This window comes from Microcebus murinus, chromosome 31 (assembly GCF_040939455.1).
Source record: "Microcebus murinus isolate Inina chromosome 31, M.murinus_Inina_mat1.0, whole genome shotgun sequence".
Classification (NCBI taxonomy): Eukaryota; Metazoa; Chordata; class Mammalia; order Primates; family Cheirogaleidae; genus Microcebus; species Microcebus murinus.
In genome coordinates, this window is record NC_134134.1 from 1073219 (window position 1) to 1089835 (window position 16617).

Here is a 16617-nt window from a genome sequence, read left to right on the forward strand (position 1 = left end):
AAAGACAGAAATGAATTTTCAACAGATATGTGTCGAAATGCTCAACCTATCTAATCATCATGGAAATGAAAGATAAAGCCACAATGAGCTATCACCTCACACCTGTGAGAATGCCTGTTCTCAATATGATGAATTCTAAGTGCTCGTGAGGATGAGGAGAAACTGAAACACTTGCATAATGTTGCTGTGAATATAAATTAGGACAACCAAATTTATTTGTATTTCAATAAATTTAGGAGGTACCAGTCATGTTCATTGATTTGATGAACCTATGAATTATATACTGTTAAATTCAGGACATTTAGTGTATCATTCATTGAACAAATATAGGTTTCACCCAGTAGATAAGATTTGATCCCTCAATCCCAATCACCCTCCTCCCTTATGAGTCTTGAAAAATGTATTTTCTCATTACAGCCAATGTAGAAAATAGTACAGAGATTTCTCAACAATGAAAATTGGGTTACTATATGACCCATCACTCCCAATTCTAGATGCATATTCAATTGAAGCAAAAACAGGATGTAGAAGATATATCTGTCCTTCCATATTCATTACAACAATATTCATTCTAGCCCAGGTATACAAGCACAAGAGTCCAATAGCACATGAATGGATGAAGAAAATGAGGTGCATTTACACAATGAGCCTTCAAACAGAATGAAATTCTGTCATTTGTGACCACATGTTTTGAATTGGAGGACATGATGCTAAGTAAAGTAAGCCAGGCACAGAAAGACAAATACTGTATGATCTCACTTATCCGTGGAATCAAAATAGCTGATTTCATACTGGGAAGTGTGGTTACAACATAGGGTGGGATGAAGAAAGAGAAAATCCAAGGGTACAAAGTATCAGTTTGTGCATTTTTTTAAATTCCTAGACCTCTAAATAGAAGAACCATGGTATCCTTACATAATTATCTCTATTAAAATGTAGTAATCTTCTCATGCTACCATTATAGGCGACATAATAATTTATATTTTTAACGCATAATTTTCCCTACATTTTACATTTTCACTAAAGTCACCCTAACCATAAATTCCTAGCATGAGATTACTAAATCAAAATTTATTCATACATTTATAATTTTTAAATAAACTTGACTTTTTTGCTGAAGTAACTTTGAAATCATTGCTTGATTGATGTTTATATTTTCTTTGTGACTCAATATTTGGTATTTTTAAAAAGTTTAGAAAACATGTATGGTTTTTATTTTTTTTTATTTGAGAAAATATGAGAGTACAAACATTTCAGTCACATTTTATATCTGTGCCTCTCACTAGCAAGGGTTAGAGTTATGCCCTTCCCCTCCATGATGATCAGGGCATCCCTCAGATGTGGGTCTATTTCCAAACTCCTGAATCCCTGGTGAACACCCACCACCATCTGAGCACTATACTGTTAATCAGTCAGTACCAATTTTATGGCGAATACATGTGCAGCCCTTTCTTCTGATCTTGTGTCACTTCACTTCTGATAATGGGCTCATTAAATCCAGGAGAATATAAGCGGTGCTAGTTCACTGTCATTTCTTAAAATTGAGTAATATTTCATTGTAAACATATAGTAAATATTAATAATCCACTCATGAGTTGATGGGCTCTTGGGTGGTTTTTATTTTTTTACTTTAAAATGGTAACATGCTCATTAATTTTATTTTATCAGAATTTGTATCTTCAGAGGTGTAGGTTCTTATCCAATAATCAACACGTGTCTTGAAAATGTCATCAAACTATAGGAGCTCCCTCCAAGAAAGCCCATGAAGAGGGTGAACTGCAATGCAGATTAAAGCTAATGACATATTAATTACCCTTAGGATACCCTAGATCACTTTGTAAATCTTATTATGCCTGGGCTGGGGAAAGGCTAGATTGATAAAACATTCCCTCCTTTCTCAGGTGTACAAGCAGATCAGGGTCGAACTAAGGATGGAGCAGCACCAATATCCAATGGTAGCCTTATCCATCTCCCCAGGTGGAGCAATGGCTGGAAACAGCACCAAAACAGGGCACCATTGTCCCGAGAAAAGTCAGAGATCTTAACTATCTGCCTAAGATATATATATTCTTTTGAAAGACTTTTGAAAAGGATTTTTTTAAGAAATGTTTTTTCTGAAACTGAGAAACATCTCTTTGGAATGAAATATCAAGGAAGATAGTTCCCTATCCCACAATTTACATATGAAGACGGGATCCTAACTTCAGTGAGCACTGAGCTTAAGTTGCAAAATTATCTCCTCCTGCATTGACTTGAGATACTTGTTTTTTATTTGAATTTAACCAATTACCAAAAAAAGAGCCTCACTAATTACCAAGTAAGTTTATGGTGCACTGTTTATGACAAACAGGGCTGTCTAGACTTCTTTCTTCTTTCATCAAAGCTAATTACTATTTATCTAGATAACATGTATGTAAAAGTTAGGATTTGCATAGTTAGGTACAGTAACAACTTTATGTGTGCCTTTGAAATGTCTCATTGGATTGGCACTGTACACATCACATTACGCTTTAATTGAATAATAAAAGGGTTTTCTTTTAATTCTCTTTTAACTTTGTGGTAAGGTTTTCTGAGTTGGATACACTTTACTTTTAATATTTCCTGACAACTTTCCAGAATTGAAAATGCAACATAAACGTAAAATGTACCCACCACTTCTCAATTAGAAGGGCTTTGAACAGTAGATTCCTTCTTGAGTTTGCAGTATGTAACCTGCAAGTGTGCAACACAGAGCCTCACTGACCCACATCTGCATACAGTATGTTCTTTAGGCCTCTTTGGTGTCTACTGTCCCTCCAGAGCATACTTAGACCATATTCCTGTGAATACACTCTCATAGGATAATAACCAGTAGTTCCATCCTTTCTCTAAATGCATCTCACATCTTTAGCACTGAAATGGATTCAGAGACGATCGGCCCCAGACACAAATGAGAACAAGATTATGCGCACTGAATTGGACACATAAACCCCCTTTCTGCCTTCTCTTCTTGCCCAAATTCAAGGAAATGTGCAGTGAGCCCTACTGAATCCATGCCTCTCTAGAGACTTAAATCTGCAGCTCTGAATTCTGAATCCAAGGTCTGAGATTCCTCAGGATGCATTAGAGCAGGTTGCAAAGAGGAATTTCTCTTCCTGTTTTATTTCCTTCTCTGTAAATGCAAAGAATACAAAAGTTCAGTGCAATCTAGGCCTGGCCTCAACCTGGAATTTGTAATAAAGGGACATGATTTGGACTGAGGATGGACCAAAAATCTCAGGGGAGGTATATGCTGCAGTGTAAGAGATTACCAAGGACTTGTAAGTTGACTTTGAAAGGACCTATTGGGGTGAGTGTAAACAATTTTCTAGATCTTGTGTCTTGTCATATTATAGTTGTGCGAGAAGAATAGAAATGCTGGCACCACATCTAAATGTTTCTGTAAATTATTGTACACTTACTACTCACCTTTTCTGGCATAACAAGGATTAAATCTCACAATGTAAATGCTCTTCACAGTGCAACAAACTATACTTCTGAGCACATAGCACATGCTCCGTAGACATTGCATTATGCTGCACTTCGCATTGGAAATTAAGTATATGTTGTGATGAGAGTTGGGCAAAAGGCAGTATATATGCTGTGCTTGCTGTCACTATCTGAGTACTACTAATATTGGGTCAAGTTTGAGCAACATCAGGACTAAAAGGGGACACAATAAGTAACCCAATTAATGTAGCCCTTCCACACCAGCAGATCACAATTCTTAGAGTGAGGCCCACAGTACCACATGATTGACATTCACATTGATGTTTCAGAGACAATTTTAAGGTAATTACCTCTGAGCCCAGGCTTTCAATTAGGATAATCTGGCTGGATTGAAAAAACACCATCACCTGCCTTTTGAGTTGGATGGGAATCCATGTGGTTTTAATTGTGCCCCACAAAATTCTAATTTGATACCAGCGTCAAGCATTAGGACTTCTGCATCTATTCATGTGAATTGAGTTTAGCCTTTGTTCTAGAGGGAAGTCACAGGTTCTGCTCTCTGGGTTTGGTAGAAGCAGATCAGTTTGGTTCAGATTCCCATTCCTGTAGCAAAAACTTCTGGCACCTGTAGCAGGGGAAGGTAACCAGAAGAAAAGATAGGAGAACCTCACATTTTGGTTTACATGAATGAGCTGATCATAGCTGAATCTTTTCTATGACCAAGAACAACTGAGTGTAGCCTTTATTCATTTTATGTTCCTCCTGCTTGTGAATATTGTGGAAACAAGGGAACAAATTGTGCTGACTCATTTAAGCATAGTCTGAAGATTTAATTATAATCATTCTACACAATCTCACCTGAAAAGGAATTTCAGAGTAGGAGAAGAGGGAGAAGAAATGGCTGATTTTCAGGTAAGTGTGTCCTAATTTGGGGGTTGTGTCTACTCTTTCTCCTAGAAAGTCATGTAGAACTTTAGTTTTTTGAACTTGTAAAATTTACTTCTTACTTCTGATGTATATGCCTAAAAAGTTTTGTAACTACATGTTTTTCTTTCTTCTTATTATAGTCAAGGAGCTCTGGAAAATCCTTCCTCCCTATATAACAGAACCTGCTCTATATTCTCTCCCACAAGCTTCTTACTACAAAAACCAAGTTTCATAAGTACTGTATGACATGTAATATTGAAAATGTTCCCATTGTGACAGGTCAAGATGGAATAGTGTGAATGTCTGAGATTCGTCCTGGGGATGGGATAGAGTCTTTGGATTTGAGTGAGGAAGGGAAACATGTACTCTCAATGTATAATCTGGATGCTTCATTAGCTCTACATAAAATATCATTAGGAAAATTTCAAAAGAAGATAGCATTGATTGAAAAGAATAACCACAAAAATATGGGGAAAAGCGAAAATAGAAGAGTTGCTCTGTATGATGCTAAACTATTTAAATACATTATTAAAGACAAGAAAATATAGGAAGTATCAGTATCTGAAATTTGTATAAATTGATGATTCTTCATGGTTACATATTGTTGGCCACTACCATCCCAGCAGTGATTTGTGTCCTCCTCTTTGCAACGATGCCTAACACCAATTTGTGCAGCTAAAGTTATGTTAATTTCATTCACTTGCTTAAGATGCTCTCTGACAGATTCATCCAATATAAAGTTAATTGTTTTTTTTTCTTTATTGTTAAGTGTCTTGTGGAGATTTACTGACTGATGTGCCTGAGGCATCACATTAAATCTGGAAGCTCTATATTATTCTTATATATTGCTTTGAAAAATGAGGGCTATTATCTGTGTTCTGTTCAGATGAACTGAGATAAATTCAAAGTCTACCACTTATTGGATATTGACAATATACTCTCCTTAGCCAAGCAGCATTGTTATCAGTAGTTATATTATGTGACAGCAGAGGTTCAGACTACACCCCAGATCTACTGAATCAGAGCCTGATTTTAAAAAAATCTCCAGTTCTTTATTGTACTGATCAAAATTAGGTGATACTTTCTAAATCTCTATGTTTCCCTATGTGAGAAATATGCACAATTTACTGATATAATATAAATATAACACCCATATATTTATATTACTGTACTGAGGCCTTTAATTTTGTATTAAATACTTTATCCTCTAAAGCAGAATCATATGCACACAGTTTCATACATCTTTTCTGATCCTCATTCCTGTGAATAAGAGAATATGTTCAAGAATATCAATATGCTAAAAAATATCTCATTGGATAATTCTATTCACGCATATGTCAGAAAAAGTTCTCATAACTTATTTTCCTTGTAGTCAAATGAATAACTCTCTCTATGGCCACTTGGGAAATATGTGTCTTTTTACAGGAGATGGTGACATTCCAGGATGTGGCTGTAGAATTCTCTCCAGAAGAGTGGGCATGCCTTGACAATGCTCAGAGGAATTTGTATAGGGATGTGATGTTGGAGAACTATGGAAACCTGGTCTCCCTTGGTGAGGATCACTTATGTACAGAATTCCTATTCCACATTAAGGCCATTAGTATATTTTTGTAGATAGTTCCTTAAAAGTATCAACTTTACATGAATGAATTTAATATCCATGCTTTTACAGAAAATTGGAAGATTGTTGTTGTGTAAAATAAAATCAGTAGATGTCTCATGTTACGTTGAACCTTACCCTTTCTTGGAGTGATATGTATATTTCACACTAGATTAGTAGTTACACTAGAAATCAGGGTATATAATTGTTGCCTGCACCTTAGAATAGAATTTCCACCTTTTATTTATTTAGTGCTAGTGGGAATTGGTGCCCTCATCATAATTAGAAATAATTTTTTATCATTCTACAGGGTGTGTGAGAAAACAATATGTTGCAAATGAATTTTATAGAATTTTCTGTAATGTTCTGTTTACTAAGGATAGTACTGCATTAGTAATTGGAAAGTCTTCAGTAAGAGTCATGTGAAATTTTTCTAATGAAACAGGTTTTGCTGTCTCAAAGCCAGAGCTGATTGCATGTCTGGAGCAAAGGATAGAGCCCTGGATTATGAAGAAAGAGGAAACAATAGTTAAATATCCAGGTAGGTGAGATTCAGTGAAGCACATAACTAATGTCAGAGAGGTATATCTCAAAGAGGAAGGCAGATATTTAAAAGTGGCTTGGAATATTCTGTTCAGTTGGAAATGATTTTTAGAAGCCTGTGTACATTGCTCTTTATCTTCCAGAAGGAAATCTTTTGTCCCAGGCTCTTTAACTCTCTAAGAATTCTACCCATGAAGTGATCATCTTTAGAAGTCAGTGAGAGCCATACTTCTTGTGATAGCTTATAAGGGACTACATTATCTATTAGCATTGCTAATAGATGGGACTATCTGTGCAGGCGGAGTTTATGAGTTATGGGACTATCTGTGCATATTTTGAAGACCACTACATTAAACCATCTTTTGACAGGGTTTTGCTCTCCTGCCATTTCTTGACTACAGTGGCTGATCATAGCTTACTGAAAACTCAAACATCTGGGCTCCAGGGATCCTAAAACCTCTGTCTTCCAAGTAGCTAGAACTATGGGTATGAATTATCATGGCCAGCCATTATTTTTCATTATTATTATTATCTGGTAAAAATGGAATCTCCTTATGTTGCTAGGGCTGGTATAAAATCCTGGCCTCAAGTGATCCTTCTTGCTTGGCCTCCAAAAGTGCTGGGATTATACGTGTGATCCTCCATGCCCAGCTCCCTGTTTTAAGTTCCTTTTGATGCGTCATTTCTGAAATGTGTAAAGGGGAATAGTGGAGATATTTGGATTTGTTTCTGTAATACCAGAAACCCTAGGGAAAGATAGTCATATTTTCTGCATCATGATTTCCAATTCTAAGTTTTCAGAGGCAAGTCTACAGAAAGTGAGGCTCACTAACTTTGTACAAATGCATAGCCTCTGCCTAAATGTAAGAAAATCTAATGTTATTTCACTTCTAAGTAATCTTTTTCTAGTATAAGTAAGAGTAAATTTTCAACTTTATTATAGCCAAATACCAAAACTATAATATAGTTTATTTTGCACTCTCACCCTATAGAATTCCAAAATAATCTGTCTCATTCAGTGCTTCACATACATGAATATATTTATATTCCCAATTGATTCACACTATTTTGATAACTTATATTCCATAATTTCCCCCTGTTTAGTAGCATCAGAATTGTGCCATTCATATGTGTGTATGTGTGCATATATTTCTGTGTATGGGATGTTTAATGGATGGAAGTTTCCACAAATAAGAATTGTATAACTGTATATATTTATTGTACACACTGTAGTGATCTGATGTGTGTATAAATAGTAAAACAATATAATAAAGGGCATAAACTATTCCATCATCTCACATATTTACCATTTAATTATACTGAGAAAATTTATTAATAGAGAGGTCTATGGTCTTAACAAATTTTAAGCATATAAAACATTATTAATAACCCTAATCATGTTGCCATACAATAGATCTCCAAGATCTATTCATCTTATAACTAAAAGATTTTACTCTTAAACATCTCCTCATTTTTCCTGACTCTACACCCTGGAAACCACTGTTGTACTCTTTATTTTTGTAAATTCAACTTTTTAAAAATAATTATCCATAGCAGTATTTATCTTTCTGGGAATGGCTGATTTTACTTAGCATAATGCCTACTATGTCCATCTATGTTGTTGAAATGGCAGGATATTTATCATTTTCATGTCTTAGTAATATTATATGGTATGTGTTTGTGCAGTCATTTTTTAATCTATTCATCAAAGCAGGCATTTAGTTTGTTTCCATTTTCTTGGAAAATGTGCATAATGGTGCAATATATATGGGGTGCAAAATCTTCTTCAGATACTGATATTACATGGTTATAGGTAGAATTGGTGAATGATAAGGCAGTTGTGTTATTTATATTTTTAACAAATCTCTATGACAACACTATCCATTTACAATCAGTAACAGTCTATAGGGATTGATTTCCTGCACACTCTTGTCCTCACATGTTATGTCTCTTGTTTCAAACATTAGCCATTTAACACTTGTGCGGTGATCCCTTATCATAGTTTTCATTTGTGTTTACAAGATGTTTTGGTTATGCTGTGTTACTCTTCATGTTTCCTGTTGAAAACTGGTATGTTTTCTTTGAAAATAATCTACATAAACTTTTGCTTATTTTTAAGTGGGTGATGACATTGTTTTGCATTTGAAAAATATGAGTTTCCTATATATTTTGGGTGTTAACATTTTATACAATATAAACATTGAAAATATTTTCCCCCATCCTATATATTTTCTTATTTTGTTTTTTTCCTTGCTGTGCAGAGGATTTTAAGTTTGATGCAGCCAAAATTGTTCATATTTTGGTCCAGTGCTTATTGTGTCATATCCAAAAAAAAGATAATTGCAAGTCTTAGGTCAAGGTTTTCTCATATTTCTCCTTTTCTTTATACAATTTTTCTAAGATACATTACAGTTTTATATCTTCCATTTAAATCTTTATTACATATGGAGTTACATTTTGGGTGTCATATAAGAAAAAAATAGTCTGCTTTTATTCATTAGTTTTTGGGTATCCAGTTTTCAAGCACCAAGCATGGAAGAGCCATACTTTCTGCATTGTGCATTACTAGTGCCCACATAAATGTTACTTGACCTTATATGTTTTGGTTTATTTCTGAGTTCTCCATTCTCTCCCATTGTTATTTGTGTTGGATTTTAGGCACATATTTAGCTGTTTTTATTACTCCCACCTTAAAATTTATTTTGAAATCTGAAAGTGTGATGCTGGAACCTTTTTTCTTCTTTCTAATTATGCATAGGGTTCATTAATGGTGTTTGTGAGATCATATAAATATTAGAATTTTTGGTTAATACTGTCAAGTAATGCCCCTGGAATTTTGATAGGGAGTGCATTGAATGTATACATTCTTTTGGATAATATATTTCTATTTCCTCATGTCATCTTCAATTTCTTTTATTAATATCATAGAGTAGTCAGTGTAAGAGGTTTTTTTAACCAAATGTTAATTTTTTTTTCTCAGAAATCTATTATCTTGATGGTATTGTACATGAGAGTATTTTCCTTTTTTATTGTGTACTTTATTGGTGTATAGAAAAGAAACTGATATCTGTATGTAAATTTTACATCCCGTGACTTAAGTGGGGGTTTTATTACTTTTAAAGCTTTCTTCCTATCTTCTTTATTGTTCTTCATATATATGATAATGTCATCTGCAAATAGTGTTATTTTTATTTTTTCCTTTCTAATTTGAGTGGATCTGGTCATGTTATTGCCTAATTTTTCTGCTTAGGTCTTGTAGTAATTTGATAAAATAGAAGCATTAAGAGAGGTTACACATTAACCTTATATTGGTATCTGTGCATATGAAGGATTAAATAGCTTTCCCAGATTTTATAAACTGGTTTTGGAAGGTAAAGATTTTTTTCTTTTGAGTATTTGGGCTAAAGGAATCTCCACTGGGTTTACAATGAAGAGTTTCTGTAGCTAGGTCACAAGGCTGCCCCTTGCTCTGCAGTGGAGTCTGCATCTGGTGGGCCAGTTCCAAAGGGCTTGGATAGTTTCCAATCCTCTCTTGTTTCTGGGTAAACTGGTTGCCTTCAGGATTAGGATGTGTATGCCACATACTAGGGTATGGTTGTGCATTTCAGTCTGCATATTTTAGGGCTGATACTATATGTGTGGCTGAGTGTGGCTCCCAGTGAGTACCTTGGAAGAGTCCCTGCAGGTCGCTGTGTGGATCTATGCACTGAAAGAACTGGACATGGACTATAGTTCAGACTGCTGTAACAGAGTCACAGTTCTGCTTTACAGATGATAGCAAGACCAAGTTATTCAAGTCTGCCTCCATGGCTGCAGATGGCTGTGTCTCTCCCAAAGTCTCTGGATGAGAAACACCACTCCAACTTTGTCACAGGGAACCATTGGAGACTGCATATCTAAGATGGTTGACCCATGTTGCAGTCTGTATTCAGGACAATGGGTCCTTAAGTTTGTCAGCTGGATGAGAGCCTGAATATTCTAAATCACCTTCCCAGATCTATGGTTCCACTAGAGTTTAATGACCTTCCATTTAAGTCCCCAAATTCAGATAATTGTAATTTTCCATGGATGGCTGTCAAATTTTTTTGTTCTTTGGGGGAAAAACAAGTGCATCCTTCTTTACCCACCATAGAGCTGATTTTGATTCCTCATATATTTTAAATTTGTGATCTGTTCTATTTCAATTTTTTTGTAATTTTTAGAATCAAAGGCTCAGAATAACATGGCAGCATTTCCCTTTCTATACATTCTCACCATATGTATGTATTTGCATAGGCTTTTATTTACTTTTAAGTTCTCAATGTAATGCATGTGAGATGGTAAATCATTGTGATATTGTTTTGATTTCTCTATAGTTTAATAATTTTTAGGATGCTTTCAAATTATGTTTGTCCATTAGTATATCTTCCTTGCAGAAATGCCAGAACAATCTATTGTCCATTTATTAGTCAAACTATTCACCATTGTTTTTGAATTTTAATCAATTTTTACTTATTCACCATGTTAACTTCAATCAAATATTTGATTTGCATCTATTTTTACCCATTTAAAAGGAGGCATTTTTACTCTACTAAGTTTTTCCTTTCTGCAAAAAAATTTGAAGTGTGATACAATCCCATTTTTCTTCTCTTCCTTTTTCTTTATTATGCATTTCATGTTACATCTACTAAAACAGTGTCAGGATCTTAACAATTTTAAATCATCTGACCATTGAGCATGAATGCATTAAAGAATGTGTTTAATTTTGACATATTTTTGTATTAGCCAGTTTATATTGTGCTTTTGATTTCTAGTTCCACTTCAATTTTGTCAAAAAATATATGTTGTATGATTTTAGGGTTCTTCAACTTGATAAGACTTAAGTGTCCTAATAGCATTTACCATGTATGATTGAAACCATAGTGTATTCTGCTGCTTTTGACTGCAGACCTCTTTAAATGTCTTTTACATCTAACTAGTCTATAATGTCTTTCCCATTATCTGTTTTCTTATTTATCTTCTGTCAAATTTTTGTATTCATCATTGAAATCATATATATGAGGCATAGCCTTATATATTCATCATTGAAATAATCACATATCATGCAAAGCCCTGATATATAATATATATTTAAAAAATATCTAACCTAAAATGTGTACATTACATGTATATCATCTGTCTATGTGTGTTCTGTGCTATAGATTTCTCCTAAATGACCGATTTTGTCATTATAAAAGTCTTTGTCTCTTCTGATGGCTTTTGACTTAAAGTGTATTTTCTTTAATTATGGCCACAATATCCCCTTCCTATTATTTATGTAGTGTTTTTTACATTACTTTCAACCATTTGACTTTTTAGAGCTTTTAAAGGAAGGATTTTGTAGGTGGCATATTGTAGAGTTCTGTTTGTTTTTATACATACATTCATCTTATTTTTCATTTGAGAGACTAAACCATTTACATTTAATGAAACTTCTGAAGGAAAAGTTTGCTGTTTCTATTATTCAAAAACTGAAATTGAGAATTTGAAAGGAATTGCATTTAATCTGTAGATCAATCTGGATATCTTCACAACATTAGGTCTTCTTCTGTTGAAGAAGAACGTATTCAAGAGTGTGTTGTTTATTTTCCTATATTTGTAAATTTTTCTGTGTTTCTTCTATTATTTATTTTCAGTTTCATTCCATTATAGTCAAAAATTAAAGTGAGTAAAATTTCAATTTTCTAAAATTGGTTAAGACTTGTGGCTGAACAGGTAGTTTTTTAGGAAGAACGTTTTATGAGCTATCAATGAGATTGTATATTCTACTATTATTCTGTAGAGTGTTTCCAATATATCTGTTAGGTCTAATTGCTCTGTAGTGTTTTCAAATCTTTTGTTTTCTTATTAATAATTGACTGGTTTTATTATTATTGAAAGTGGAATAGAATATCAAAGTAACGTATTATTTTGTTGTCTATTTCTTGCTTCATTTCTGTCAATGCTTTATAAAAATATATTTGATAACCTTGATGTGAGATAAAGATAGATATCATATAAATGTATTATTGTCATAGGCCCTCCGTGAATGACCACTTTTTATATTTATTGCCTTTTTTTCTCTTGTGACAGTTTTGACTTAAAGTATATTTTAAAAATTATAACGTTTTTTACTTCAAAATAATGTGCCTAATATAATTTTGAACTCCACTGCTCTTAGATGCTAAATGTTTTTCTGATATATCTTGCTATATCCTTCTAGTTGTAGTCTATTGTTCTCACCAGGAATTAAGTCAAGTCGCTTTAGATAGAATATAGTTGGATTTTTTTTAACTCTTTATTTAACTGTGCCTCTGACTGGAAACACTAGTACATAAAATTTACGTAATTTTCTCAAAGGAAGGACTTACAATTTCTCTTATGTTAATTGTTTTATATAACTTTTGTCACTGTCTTTTCTTTCTTTCTCTCCTTCTGTCCTGCATTGTGCCTCACTGATTTTTAGTGACATATTTTGTTTCTTTGCCTAGCTTTCTTTTATCTCTATAAACATTTTTTCTGATGATCACTGTAAGAACTACTTAAAATCTTTGAACTTACTACTTATGTTAAATGAATAACTACTTCAGTTGCATATAAAAATTCTTAATCTTTACATCTGCCCTCACCTTTATGATATCAATGTCAATAATTATGTCCTTTAATATAGTATAGAAATTAACACATGGCAATGATCTTTTTTTATTTTGCCTTTCAAATTTTATAGCATAATTAAATATTTTGCCCAACATCATTATGATATTCCAGAATTTTATTCTTAATATGTGGATATTTTTCTCAGAGAGTTATGTAGTTGTCAAGGGAGGTGGAAACCAGCCTTTGGAAAGGCCACAAAAAACACATGTGTGGACATGTGCCCATAGTTTCATTCTCTTTTGAAAGGGAATCCAGGAGATGGGATTTTACTACTAAAGTGATAACTCAGTGTCAGCATGGAGGAAGGGCTTTGGTGGGTAAATGCAACAAAGTTTCCTTCCCTTCCTGTGGTTCTTGGTGTTTTTCTCAGTTGGGGTGCTATGAACTATTAGCAGTTATGATTTGTAAAAGAATCATGGTTGTAAGTATGTTTTTAAGGTCATACATCTATGATGGAAGTAAGACCATGGTATTCTATTGTGCTTTCTTGCTAACGTGCTTTGTATAGTTTTATATATTCAAATTGTGAAGTATATTAACCTGAGTCTGGTTAGTGAGATACTTTGTTATTTTCATTTCTTTCAGAACTGTCTCACTATTGCACCAAAGACCAATTACCAGAGCAGGGCATAAAAGACCCCTTTCAGAAATCAATAATGAGACTATATGGAAGCCGTGGCCTTGAAAATATACACTTAAGAAGAGACTGGGAGTGTGTGGCTGAGTGTAAGAAGCAGAAAGTATGTTCTGATGGTCTTACCCAATGTTTGTCAACTTGCCATAGAAAAATCGTCCAATGTAATAAATGTATAAATGTCTTTAGCAAATCATCAAATCTAAATAACCACAAGACAAGACATACTGGAGAGAAAAGTTTCAAACTTAAAGAATGTAGCAAAACTTTTAACCACAGTTCTAATGTTTCTGGACATAGAAAAATTCATACCACAGAGAAATCCTACAAGTGTGAAGAATGTGGAAAACCCTTTAACTGTTGCTCAAAACTTATTATACATAGGAGAATTCACACTGGAGAGACCCTACAAATGTGAAGAATGTGGCAAAGCCTTTACCTGTTGCACAAACCTTACTATACATAAAAGAATTCATACTGGAGAGAAACCCTACAAATGTGAAGAATGTGGCAGAGCCTTTTCCTGGTGCACAAACCTTACTGTACATAAAAGAATTCATACTGGAGAGAAACCCTACAAATGTGGAGAATGTGGCAAAGCCTTTAACCAGTTCTCAATCCTTACTCATCATAAAAGAATCCATACTGGAGAGAAACCCTACAAATGTGATGAATGTGACAAAGCTTTTAACCTGTTCTCAAGCCTTACTCAACATAAAAGAATTCATAGTGGAGAGAAACCCTACAAATGTGAAGAATGTGGCAAAGCCTTTACCTGTTGCACAAACCTTACTCTACATAAAAGAATTCATACTGGAGAGAAACCCTACAAATGTGAAGAATGTGGCAAAGCCTTTAACCGGTCCTCAATCCTTACCCTACATAAAAGAATCCATACTGGAGAGAAACCCTACAAATGTGAAGAATGTGACAAAGCCTTTATCCAGTTCTCAAGCCTTAGTCAACATAAAGGGATTCATACTGGCGAGAAACCCTACAAATGTGAAGAATGTGGCAAAGCCTTTAACTTGTCCTCAACCCTTATTCTACATAAAAGAATTCATACTGGAGAGAAACCCTACAAATGTGAAGAATGTGGCAAAGCCTTTAACCAGTCTTCAAACCTTACTCAACATAAAAGAATTCATACTGGAGAGAAACCCTACAAATGTGAAGAATGTGGCAAAGCTTTTACCCAGTGTTCAGGCCTTACTCAACATAAAAGAATTCATACTGGAGGTAAACCCTAAAATGTTGTAGAATGTGGCAAAGTCTTTTACCAGCTCAGAGACTTCACTCTACATAAATGAATCTATACAGGAGAGAAACCATACAAATGTGAGGAATGTGGCAAAGCATTTTCCCAGTCCTCACACCTTAATCTTCATAAAAGAAGGCATAACAGAGAAAAATTCCATGAATGTGAGAATTGTGGCAAAGTCTTTAATAACTGCTCACATTTTATTCAACACCAAATACATTATACTTGATAAAAGTGAGATAAATGTAATCAGTATGGAAGTGCTTTCCCTAAGTATTAGCTTTAAAATGCACAACAGTACTTATACTTCAAGTAAACAATCATAATGTAGAGTGCTGACAATACTTTTAGTTACAACAGAGATCTTACTGGACATGGGAGAACTTACACTGAAAAAAATGCTCCAAAATTTCTCCAACATTCCGCAACATCACAAAAATTTTAAGAGATAGACATCTTACAAATACAATGAATGTGAAAAAATATTTATGCAAAAGATATACTTTAGAGAACCACAAAGAATTGATAGTTAAAATTACTCTACAGATATAATGAATTTCAGAACACATTTCATGAAGAATCAAGTCTAAACAAATATCAGAGGACTCACAGTGTAATACACTAATGCACTAACACATTCAAAAATTTCTTTAAACCAGGTTGTTGATTACAGAGTACCACCCAGTTAAAATAGTTAGTTGATTTACTTGTATGTCAGTTTTAAAAAGAGAGAGATTTTGTGAGAGTTATAATTACATGTAAAATATACTTTCTGGTCAGGGTAGGGTAAAAATATAAAATGTATAATTTTTTTTTCCTTTTTGACAAGCAAATACTAGTGTTCAACTTTAAATACAGTAGATGGTATGTTTTCATTCTAAGCGTGTATGTGAATGTGTGTAGTTAATGATAGCTACATTGCATTTATTAGTAGTCTTTGTGTATTCAGTAGGCATTATTCATGTACTTTTCCATGGGAAATTAAAATCACTGAAATGTAAGATTTATGAAGTGGAGAGGTACTATGGATTTTTCTTATAACAAACAGTATCTCAAGTGATGTATGATGTGGGTATACAGGCTAATATTCTTCTCATTATAATCAGAATGAAAAATTACAATATTAGAAATAACTTGTTTTAATATTATACATTATGATAGATAATAAAATCAAATGAAATTTGGAATATTTTTAGATTACATGTAAACTTAATTTGTTTCATTAGATTAAAAATAATTTTAATGTGTCAAACATGTTGTAGATTGAACAAAGTGTTATTTTTGCACCAACTTTAACCTATCCAATGTAACTCACAGTTGGAGATAATGTGTTGTAAAAATGTACTGTGGGGTTACAGAGTAAAAAGACATCACTTCTGATCCATTTTATCAGTGTCTTTACTTTGAAGAATAATGTTTCCAAAGCTCTTTTTCATTATATGTATAATTACATTGTTACTATAATGCTTATAATAAAGATTTTGTACTTAATGAAAAGCCATACATTTCTTAACACACCATGACTACTTA

General features: G+C 33.7%; 1 protein-coding gene across 1 annotated transcript in view; it reads left to right on the plus strand.

The window, feature by feature from the left end:
* The window catches only part of LOC142865674 (uncharacterized), a 144349-nt gene extending 127995 nt beyond the window's left edge, over nt 1–16354 (plus strand). Inside the window, 3 exon segments of the mRNA XM_075998856.1 lie at nt 14289–15065; nt 15150–15248; nt 16350–16354. Coding sequence (XP_075854971.1) covers nt 14289–15065; nt 15150–15248; nt 16350–16354 — 881 coding nt within the window.
* Nucleotides 16355–16617: the final 263 nt, after the last annotated feature.